At 45.5% G+C, this 12,006-nt stretch overlaps 1 protein-coding gene across 1 annotated transcript in view; it reads left to right on the forward strand.

Annotated features, from left to right (window-relative positions):
* Positions 1-12,006, forward strand: part of CACNA1C (calcium voltage-gated channel subunit alpha1 C) — a 627,765-nt gene that overhangs the window by 439,215 nt on the left and 176,544 nt on the right. The window contains exon 9 of the mRNA XM_045830427.1: positions 6,414-6,586. Within this exon, the coding sequence (XP_045686383.1) occupies positions 6,414-6,586 (173 nt within the window). The remainder of the gene's footprint in view (positions 1-6,413; positions 6,587-12,006) is intronic.

The raw sequence follows: 12,006 nt of genomic DNA on the forward strand, positions 1-12,006 counted from the left end.
TTCTGCTCTGCTCAAGACAGGCCAGCTGCTTTCAATAGCTTTTCCTAGATCTCCCGGGACATTAATGCTGGGAGAAAGTCAGGCATAAGGAGAAAGACTGATCTTCATTTTTACTTAGTAATAAACTGGGAATAACTACTCCTACCTCCTGCGATAGCCTAAAGCAGAGCAGGATTATCTGATTTAGTCTTGGGGATTGGGTGAAGGGAGGATTCTGCTTCCACTCTCACCCTTTCCCAAGGTGGGTGGCTTCTTAGAGATTTTGAGGACAGGATGCCTCTGCCAAGGTAAGAATATACAGGCAACTAGCGTCTTCCCTCAGGGGTAGGACTGATGAGGACAACACAATCCCCTGATTAGCTGCCTGGAGGGTGGAAGGATTTTCCTATCTGGGTTCCAACATGAGAAAATGCCCTTGTGTTTATATGTAAATCACCAACGAAAGCATTGAACAGAATCAACCTCATCACCTCACTTAAGACAGAAATTCAGATATCCCAGATCTGTACTTGATGGATGCATAATGTTGAACAGCTCCACTTTTTTAAACTTTAGTTACCCATCTGAAAAAATTAAGATAATGATAGGTTGTTTGGGTGGTAGAATAAGATCATTTATGTAAAATACTTAGCTTATAGTAAGTGCTCAGTAATGGCACTATCATTACAATGATACTGTTTACTTAGTGCCTATCATAATTGGAATTAGTGAATAGAACCATAAAAAGTTAGAACTACTCCAACCTTATCTTTTAAAGATGAGGAAAGGGAGCCCACAGGTGTTAAGTGACTTGCATGATGTCTCTTTGCTGGTAAATATCAGAAAAAGACTCCCATTTTCCCATTATTGCCCATTGGATATATACTGAATGAACTTGAACTGTAACACAAGCCAGAGCTCTGAACCTTTAGAAGATTTTCTTATATTTTCATTTTCTTCCCCCAGAGATTAGAAACAAATGTAAGTGAAATACCACCCCTCACCACACTCCTCAGAATCTGATTGGAGAGTAGGAACCAGGTTGTGGAGGCCCCTCCTCAAGCAGAGTACATGCCCACAGCCCTCTTGGATCCTCAAGAAAAGTCATCCTCCTGGTGATGTCAAAGCAGTGACATGAAATGACAACAGCTGCTGATGTGAGAGAAAAGCCATTTGGAGACTGTGTCCTAGCATGACCCAGCCCCAGGGAGAGGGGTGTGTAAAAACACTAGCCCAAAGCCTAGTAGTAATGTGAGTAGTAATACTCACATATATGCTGACTCAGAACAGGAACACCAGGCCTCAGACTTCGGCACCTGAGGGTCCTTGGATTTGTACATTGCTCTCCTGGAGACTTTCCCAGCACCTGCTCCTGACCCATTCCCGCAGCAGCAGCTTGCTGCTCAAAGCTCTGAATGGCCAGCAGAACATCTCCCAAGGCTTTCTGGGCCTCAGGCACACCCTCTGCCCGGATGGAGAAGTGTCTGTGGGGGAGTAGCTCCCCTTCCTGGGTTAAGGAGCCCTTTCTCTAACCTGTCAAGAGGGCCAGCCAGTCTGAGCGGGCCACCCTGAGTCCATTAAGTGACAAAACCTGGACTCAGGCTCCTGCTGGCTAACCACCTGGTGGTGGCAGTTTTGGTTTTGAGTTAGTGTCTTGATTAGGCAAGATCACAAGAATGCAGCAAAACTTCCACTTATTCATCAGTCAGGCTCCTGGTTCAGTGAACCTTTCAGGAGCTTTCAGGAGCTTTCAGGAGTCTCAGAACCCCATGAAATTCACTGCAGCGATGACACGCTAACGGTAACCAGCACTCTCCATGCCAGGCCCTGTGCTGGGAGCACTGGTGGAGTAGCTCATGCCGTACTCACAACAACCGTATGAGCTGGATGCTATTCATATCTCCATGTAACAAAGAAGAGAAGTGAGGTTTACACAGAGAAACTACCTTACTTTTAACAGGAGAAAAATGGAGGGTCTGAGATTAAACCCTGCAGTGTGAACCCATAAGCTCTATTTCTGACCTCTGTTTTATACTGTCCTTCAACCAATTTGAATGGTTAATCCTGTGTTCTGAAATTGTACTCCAGAAGTGGGAGGTATGAAGAGTGGAAGGTACCATGAGGAAGGGGGAGAGCAGGCAGCAGCATTGGCCCCTGTCAGGCTCCTGGAGACAGTCAGGGGAGCAAGAGTCACAGGAGGAGAGGGGCAGAGCCACTGCCAGACAGCTGCGGTGGGCAGGGCAGTGAACCCTGGGGCTGCCAGCCTGTAGATCACAAGAATGCAGAGAGAACAGCCCCCAGCTCAGCAGCACTGAAGGCTTGGAGTGTTCTGTGGCTGGGGGCATGACACCCACAGCTTTCAATTAATAATATTTTACAGCCCAGCACAGAAACTCATGCTCAAACTGTATCCTTCAGTCACCAAGAAAAGGTTAAATTGTTCTCAGAGCTTGCTACTTATGGATGTAGGGAAGATGACAGTCCATAAAACTTTCATTTAAAGGTGGAAATCCAAAATTTTGTTCATCAGAGGATCCTTTAGGTATCTTTTACCTGGAATACTCACATATCCAGAACACTATTCCTGACAAGGCCGGATGATAGAGTCAGTGTAAAGAATATACGTCTTGTGGGTTTTTTCAGAGTGCTTCCATGTTCATTACCTATGGATCCTCACAAGCCACAGGCCTGGTGTTACACAGATGTGAATCAGGTTATATTTGTTTTCCCCTTGAGAAATCTCAGCTTCCATCTTATCAGAATTAAAATGGCAATGACAATGAGATTCTTGAAATTGCATTGGAAGCTGTAATCAGTTGCAAGTCCCTGGACTCTGGAACCCAGTCACTTTTTATTTTTAAGTGATTATGAACAGAGGGCCCCAGACATGTGCCTTTAGTTGACAAGGAGCCCGGGATTTCTTCGATGGACAGGCATCCAGTTCTGCCCACTGGGAAATGGGCATGTCTCTCTCCCCCAAAAAGCTTGGGAGACAGGCATTTTATAGCCTGAGAACATGACTAGACCATGGCACAACGTGCAGGTCCAGAAAGAAGCAGGAGAAAGACCAGGACATGTGTGCACTGCAGGTAGAAGCAGAAGACATGGCAACGTAGACAGTCAATTCTCATTATTCTGTGAAGTCACCAGAAATGCTGAGTATCAAATACTGAACACGCTCTTAGGAGAAATGTAAGACTAGGTTTCTTCGAGTCTCTGATCACAACATGTTTATCAAGTGATTGGTATATAACCTGTATTTTGTATGTTTCTACTTAAATGCATATTATTTGATATATGGTGTGGGTTTGTTAACATTGAACGTATGGCCAGCAACCCTGTAACTCAGGCCTGAACAAAGCTTGTCCAACACACATATTTTCTCTGTCAGGCACATGGCAGCCTTCTTGCACTGAGGAACACTAGACAGCACTTCAGCACTGTGCTTGGGGGCAATTTTATACTGTAAAATCACCAAAAAAGGCACACAAATGTGGCACTAAATAGATCCTAAAAAAGACCTTTGTTAGCAGTCTTAGCAGAAACAAACATACAGAGCATCAGCATCAGCTTGTCTGACCTCAGCTAGGAATGGGACTCCAGTCTTTTACCATTCTACAGATGTCTGCAGATAACCTCAAAGGCACACTAGTTATTCACTGAGGGGTTACAAATAAATTTTAGCAAGTAGACAAGTTCACAAATGCAGAATCTGAATAGTGAGGACCAACTGTATTTATTGATTAGAGAGGGCCTAGAGCCCCAGCCACCTGTATTGACTGGGCTTTCCACATGTACCTTCCTTTGTACGCTGGTTTTTGCATTAGTGAGTCCAGGTCCTCTGGCTCTATACTCCATCCTCATTTTTCATGTTGGCCATTGCTGGCCAGAGATGTGCTTCTGCTATATGACAAAGCCCACAACTGTGACTGATTGTCTGGCCAGCTCCCGCCCCTGGGCACAGCCCATCAGGCTGGGGCCTCATGTCTTCATTAGCTCAGTCCCCAGAGCAGATGCATGGCTCATATCCAGGCAAGGAGATAAAGAGAGCTAGGCACTGCCACCACAGAATCCCTTACCGCATGGGGTCTGATGGTACCTTACGCTCCCTGGGAGCCAAGGGGGAGCCACAGGCCTTCAGATCTGCCACTGCCACTTTCCTCTGCCCCTCACACCCTCAACACACCTCATTTTTCTTTTTTCCCAGTGGTTGTTTATGTTGGGTCCCCAGAGGTCTTGGGGTACACATGGGGAGTTTTTATTCCAGAGGGCAGATGCTATAACAAGACTGAGTCAATCATCCCTACTTCAGTTTGATCCCAGTTCTAGTCTCCCAACTAGGAAGATGGGATGGGGAGTTGTTTTGAAACTAGAATTTGAACACTCTGCAAAATATTCCAAAAGAGCTAAAGTAAACACTCAGCTATTTAGTCTCCTTACAACCTAAACCCACTCCATAGGAAAAAGAATAAAGAGTACAAATGTGTGTGAGTAGAAAGAGAGGGGGCCTAGAAGTGTAGTTTTGGAATTGATTTGCATGGGGAGTGTTCCTCTATATGAAATGACTGTGTCCTGAGAGCAAGCCTATGTCCTGGGACAGTGAGACCAGGTATAGAAGTTTGGGGGCAGAGGGACTGGCATCTTTCCATGCCCACCCCCAATGACGAAAGGAGAGGGGGAAAAGCAGAGCAAGGCTTCCATCTTTACCGCAAGCTGTTAATCTGGCCCCTTTTCCCTGGCATTAAACTCCCTGGGAAGGAAATGAAGGTACTGCCAGTTGGCAGGAAGCCCAAGAAAGAGCAAGTTCAATCCAATTAGAAATGGATTCAATCAAATTTAAGAAGAAAATTCCATCTAAACCAGAGCATCATTAAGATAGCATTTGAAGAGAGCTCATTAGCTTGAGAGCCCCCACATCTCCTAATTTAAAAAGTTCCCTAGGCCACTCCCAGCCTCACCCCCATTTCACCATGGAAATGGTGAGTGCTAAAATCAGTGCTCTCTCGAGTGGCACTGGCAAATTTGAATACTAGACAGTGGGTGTGGTGAGTTACCCAACATCACTGAGTGAATTCAGGAGCTGAACCTTTGTCCCCTATAGTTTGTTGGAGTGTCTTTCCTTCCAAGGTTCCTTTCCTATAGAGAGTTTCGTTTGTGCAAGAAATTCTCGCAAGATGGTTTCTGCAGCCTCCCACCCTGAAATACTTCTCTTACCTTTACTGGTAAAGGTAAAAGAAGGAGGAATCATGCTTGTAAGAATTAAGATGCCCAGTGCATGCCACACACACACTGCTGAGGGCCCCACTTCCCATAGACTGTGTTATCAAACACAGGAATGCTCCTGGCTTTGCAAGTTAAGAATTAGCCTTCTTGATTATCACCTTCTGCTGCCAGCCCTGCCTTGCTCAGAAAATGAATTTGAAGTTAGAGAGGAAATAAGGATAGAATCATAGAAAAGAACAAAGCAATAGCCACTGTAAATTTTTCAATAGGTCCTTCTTCCAGCAAACCCCAATTCAATTCCAGTTTCTACTCATTATTACTTAAAAATGAATGCATCATTTAACTTTTATATCATCTTGATTTTACGTATTTTTCCATTCTGATTAGATTTCTTTTTTAACCATAAAGGAGACCCCCAGGACATTTTCTTGTGTTTGGAATTCTCATTTGTTCCCATGTGGGAAAGAACTTTCTCTAAATTAGAAATCCTTCCAGGCAGCTAAGAGTGGCAGAAGGAAACCCAGTTATGAGAATAGAGACAGAGGGGATTCAGTCCTCTGGGACTCAAATCAGTGGTATACTGGTAAATATTGCCAATTGGCTCATTGGGGTTGGGGGAAGCCCTACTTTATAACATTTGCTATTTTCCATGGTGTAAATATTCCCACCATGGCCAATTTCAAGCCACCATGGACACCTCACTGAAGCCAGAATTGGGAAGAGCCGTGTACAGGCGGCTCTCAGGAGCCGCTGTGGTTGGTGGGCATCAGCACACCACTGCTCCTAACACTTCCTGTCATCCAGAGGCTCTCAAGCATTTTCTCCTGCCACCCAATACTGGGGGAAATGCAAATCAAATGCATGTTCCGTACTGTTGGTGGAGGTTTTTTAGGTTGTTGTTCAGAAGGAGTTTCCAGGTTACTGGAGAATAGTTGTTGTTAAAGACAAAGCCTGTAATCATGATCCAGGAAAAAGGGAAATGGATTTCATCCCTCCCTCCTGTAACTTCCTCCATTTATGGGAGAGTAAAGACAAAACCTGGGATGACTAGAGAAAGCTGTCTGTGGAAGTGTGGGTACGTGGGTGGACTTTCAAGTGCAAAGCAATTCACACTTTTGTTTCCCCTTGTTCCCATCTCTCCTTCATGCCCCACCCGCTTCTTCCTTCCATCCATGCACTGCCCTGCCCTGTCCACTCCTCTCTCTCTACAGAGAGTTCTCCAAAGAGAGGGAGAAGGCTAAGGCTCGAGGAGATTTCCAGAAGCTGCGAGAGAAGCAGCAGCTGGAAGAGGACCTGAAAGGCTATCTGGACTGGATCACACAGGCAGAAGACATAGACCCTGAGAACGAGGATGAAGGCATGGATGAGGAAAAGCCCCGGAACAGTGAGCAGCCCTCCTCTGTCTTGACTGGGTTCTGGGAGAGGGAGGAGATGGTGGCGAGGACAGCAGAAATCTTTCACCACCAATCTTTCTTTACAGTTGTCTTCCTGGAGCAACATTGGTCTCATTGACACCAATCATTTGCTAATCATAGAAGTTAGTCACAGATGTGAAATGATTGCTGTTGATCTATAAAGCCTCATATTCCTTGTACAGTCTTTGATCTTAAAGACAGCTGAGATTTTGCTAAGGTTGACTCTTTATATATTTTTTAAAGATTTTATTTATTTATTTTTATACAGAGGGGAAGGGAGGGAGAAAGAGAGGGAGAGAAACATCAATGTGTGGTTGCCTCTCATGTGGCCCCCACGGGGGACCTGGCCTGCAGCCCTGACTGGGAATCAAACTAGTGACCCTTTGGTTCACAGACTGTGCTCAATCCATGGAGCCACACCAGCCAGGGCCAAAGGACCCTTTATTTTTAAATCAGACATCTTCCTTCAGCATCCATCTCTTTGGGCAGATGGGCAAGCTGCCTGCTCCAGCTTTGTTCAAAAGAATAATTTCACCATGCAAGAAAGTAGGGATTCTCGCCCCTTTTGCAGCAGACTTCCAAGTACCATTGCACTTTTTCATAGAAAAGGGAGCCAAAGGTTTCTCTTAAGGAGGTCAGATCAAAGTGCTAAATGGGAAGACTGAGGAAGCCCAGAAGCATTTGACAGTTAGGTTATAGAAATGGAGCCAAATCCCTTCCACTGGGGGCATGAGGCAGACTGTTGGCTATGCTACTGCTGGGACAGAAATGTGGGTGATGGGTGGTACTGACTTGCAAGATGATGAACCACGGGAATTCAGACTCTCATCAGATAAGCCCAGTGGTTCTCCAAGTGTGGTCTCAGGACAGGCAGCACCAGCAGCACCTGGGAACTTAGCTAGAAATGCAAACTCTTGGGCTGTACTTCAGAACTGCTGCCCCAGAGACTCAGATGCAGCCTAGCAGTCGGCTTGAACAAGCCCGCCAGTGATCGTGCTGCCAGGTACATTTGAGGACCACTGGTTAGCTCTAACTACTCCCTGATTCATTTGGTGTCCATCTCTGTGACTGCCATACACTTCCTGCCTTTCTGTGTGCAATCTTTCTCTTTCATTTCACACGTTGAACAGGCGCATTTCTGTCCTCAAGCACTGTAACTTAAAAATAGTTCCTAAACATTGAGCATGTCAGGTTGTCAGGAACCAAACAGGTTAAATAGCCAACCAAGATGGCTGCTATATGGAGTCAGGTAGGTAAGGGTGGGAAGCCAGAAGCATTCCCTGAGTACAGAGGGAGATGACAAGTCCCACCGAGGCTCAGGGACACTGATGGAGGGCAAGCAGGATGCCATTACTGGTCAAGTGCTTCTCTCCTTAAGGAGGCTAGGAAGGCCGCAGGACTGTCAGGAGAGCTGACCTGGAGAAAATGACGGCTTTCCCATCAATTTTTAAATCCCTGTGTGTAAGTGTATGTGTGCATATACGTCCTAGCACAAATATGTAAATACAGTGAGTCTAATTCCTCGGCCTTGTGAGTAGGCATGAGTTATGTCCTCGTGTTCAAGCTCCATGACTGATTTCCGTGTGCTTCCACTCATTCATATCTGAGTTCTAACTGGGAATCCAGAGAAGGGTCGGGTAGAGGAAGTAGGGAAGGAGATAGCTAAAGATGTTCACAAGAACAGAATCTCTGCTCCCTTGTTGCAGAGACTGAGAATCCATCCACCAGCTGCTCCCTTTCTGATATCTGCTCACGAGCAAATACAAAATTAAAACACAAATAACAAGACACTGGTAACAACATAATTTAATAACCTAAGGAGGTTTTCATGCTCTACTAAGTCATTTTGCAAGTTGGAAGACAAGGCCTTCAATGGATTGTAACAATGAGCAATGGTGCCACTGAGGGTCTTTCTGGAAAAATGCTTGGCAGATTCTGTTATAGTGTTGCTGGAACTGTGGAGGAGTTAATTAGTTGGGCATGGAGTGGTATGGTAAATAAATACCACAGAGATGCTTACCTCTGAAACACAGAAACTGGCATCTTGGTCCCTCTCTCCATCCTAAGTCAGGGTGGAGACCCAAGGTCATGGTTAATGCTGATGAGCAAGTTTCTTAGCATATTATTAAAAATGTGTGGCATCAGCTACTTGCTTAGCAGTTAGTTGCTGCCCATAGATACACATAGTTATTCTGTTCTTTGCCTCAAACAAGAGCTTCTGAGGAGAAGTGTGCTGCTTCCCTGTCCTGACCATTAAATGAATAAATCCCAAGGAGTTCCCAGCACAGAGAATTCTTTGCTGCTGGGGAGCAGATCACAGGGAAAAGGCCCTTCTACCCACATTTCTGGCCAAGCTTTGAGAAAAGTGTGATAAACTGCCTACTCCAGTGGATAGAACCTCTGCCAAGATTGTCAAAAGCCCGAATATGGATGAAATCAGACTCTGGAGACTGTTGTTCCTCCCACCTCGTACTTTTTCCTGATGGCTGGAGGAGCCTTTGGTATCTGCTTCTTGTCCTCAGCCAGTCTGCCTTAGGAGAATGGAATAGGAGCCTGCCTCCTTCCACAGTGGAGATGCTGGTAGAAGAGTTCTACAGGGGTGGGGCAAGGGAAGGAGTACATAAAAAAGCAAGATATAGAGTAAAATAGACCTATGCAATGAAATGGATGTGAGAGACATAGTAATGGAGCCAAGAAACCAGTCCAGAGGGCTGTGTCTATTGTGGAAATTCAATAAAAGCAGTTGATGAATTCAATTATTAGGGAATTGGCAACCTAGTAGATTTGCAGAAAAGGCAACTTATGGTTCAGAAACTATATTCCTGTCTTCAGGAGTTCATAGTTTGCCCTTTGAAACAAAACAAGGGGGGAAATGCTGCTATAAATCATGTTTTTCAATTAACATAGTATCTTAGCCTTTGAAATTGCTAAAAGATTACATTATAGTGTATTTGACAACTCTTTTCAGCTAGTCTTTTAGTAGTCTTTAAGGAAAAAAAGGCATCATCACTCTTCACCAATGTCCCTGGGAGCTTCTGCTTCTCCCCTGGGCAGAAGCCTGTCAGCACTTACAAGAGGCCACCGGTGTAGGACATTGGTGAGGAACAGGTGTCTGCAGTACAGGGCAATGCAGTGACACCTCATTACCTGGTAGTGAACATGCCTGCGGGAGCCCAATCAGTCATTTTCCCTGGAAAAGGTACAAAAACCAGTGAGGAAATAGAAGTAACAGTACTAGGGAAGACAGAGAGAAAGGGCATGGTTAGGAAGTACTTCTAAGTAATTTGAGTAAATGATGCAGCTGGTAAATTACATACACAAATAAATTCCAGTTCATGCTTCCACCCATCTGTCTGCCAACTGAAGGTCTGCTCCATGGCAGGCACCGTTTTAGGTGCAAGGGAGACAGCAATGAGCAAAGCAGTCAAACTCCCCTGGCCCCATGGAACTTACCTTCTGGTAGGGAGACAGACAATAAATTAAGTAGTATGGTCAGCGAGTAGTAAGTACCATGGAGAAAGATGGAATAGCAAGAGAGGGACAGAAGTGTTGAGAGACAGTAATTTAGGTGGTGTGGCCAGGAAATACCTCACTGAGAAGGTGGTATTTGAATGAAGACTTGAAGGCAGTAAGGAAACAAATCCTCTAGTTATTTGGGAAAAGAGTGTTCTGGTCAGAGGGAGCAGCCCATGAAAAGGCCTCAAGGCAGAAGCATGGTGATGTATCTGAGGAACAGAGAGGAGGCTAATGTGACTGCAGAGGAGTGAAGAAGGGGGAGAGAGGTAGGTGATGAGGTTCAAGGTAACCAGGAAGTAGATCATGAAAATCACTGTAAGATCTTGGATTTTTACTAGGAGTGAGCTAAGCAGCAACTCAGTGAACTGAGAAGTGACGTGGCCTGACCCACATTTGCCAGGAGCTCTCTGGGTGTCACATGCAGAATGGAGAGGAGGTGGGCAAGGGTGAAGCAGGGAGCCAGGGGAGGTTCCTACCTCAGCAGACGGTGGCACCTTGTCCTCGTAACAATGGTGTGGTACAGTCAGGCTCCCGAATGACATCATTTGCTCACATACCAGAAATGGGATCTGAGAGAGACAGAGAGAGAGAGAGAGAGAGAGAGAGAGAGAGAGAGAGAGAGAGAGAGAGAGAGAGAAAGAGAGAGAAATCAGGATGTTCGCAAGGTAATTGTCCCAAACAGCAGTAAATAGCAGTGGAATCCTCATTTACTGAGATAGGGAAGGCAGTAAGAGGAACAGGTATCAGGGCAGGAATATCAGGAAAACAAGCCATCTTGCATCTTCACGTTTGAAATGCCTGTTTGACACCCAAATGTAGAAGGTGAGTAGGCAATTGGTAATTCATCTGAGGCCAGGGAGAAGTCTGGGACAAATTATATTTTGAGAAGTCAACAACATATAGAAGGTATTTGTTTAAACCTGTTTGCCTGGATGAGAATATTTAGGAAGCGGCATAGATAGAAATGAGAAAAGGTGTAAGGATCTGCGCCCACTGCTGTTTGGAGAGTGGGGCAATGAGGGAGAAGCATCAGAGGAGACGGTGAAAGGTATGGCAGAGAGAAGGTGGGAAAGTCAAGGGAGGGGGCAGTGCTGCTGAGAAGGCAAGTGAGGTGGGTGTCAGGAACTTGGCAAAAGGACTACATTATACTCAGGGCCCAAAAGACAGAAGGGAGGCGAGACAGGGGCATTCCTGTACCCTGCTGCCCTTTGTGCCTCCAAACCCCTCTGCTCTCTGGAAAAGAGAGGGTAATGCTGAGGCCTTTCCCTTCCCACCAGGCAGCAAGGAGCATCCCTTTTAAAGGAACCAATTCCTAAAGTGTTGTTGCTGCACAGGGGTCGTTGTCATCAGCAGAGATGCACTGTTGCAAAGCACAAGGGTCGTTTTCTGGCTCACATCGAGTCCAATAGAAGGTCAGCCACAAAGAAAGAGATAAAGACAGGAATCTCCTCTCTTTCTTTTCCTCAAGATAAAAAAAAATGCATTTATTAAACATCTATCCATATAAGAATCTCTCTCGCTCATGTCATAAGACAATTTCAGTGCAGTTCCAGCCCTCTAAAGCTCGCTGGGTAAGACAGACATGTATGTGGATAAGCATATAAAAGACAGACAGGCCCTGCAACCAAAACCTTGAACTTCCACACACATAAGCAGGGTTGAATATTTACATCAATGGCATTCACTGCGAGACTCAGGAGCTACTTCTGCAGTCTTCATGAACAACACAGCCACATGGTTGCTGCCTGCCCTGTGGAGTCTGGAGGTCTGCTGGCTGATAGAGCTGCAGGTTGCCCTCGAGAGGGCCCCACATGGCTTGAGAGTGGTCATCTGAGAACCACTGACTTAGATTATATATACGTGTCAAAGGCAA

This window comes from Phyllostomus hastatus, unplaced genomic scaffold, assembly GCF_019186645.2.
Source record: "Phyllostomus hastatus isolate PE091 unplaced genomic scaffold, TTU_PhHast_1.1 phas_contig_152, whole genome shotgun sequence".
In the NCBI taxonomy this organism is placed as follows: Eukaryota; Metazoa; Chordata; class Mammalia; order Chiroptera; family Phyllostomidae; genus Phyllostomus; species Phyllostomus hastatus.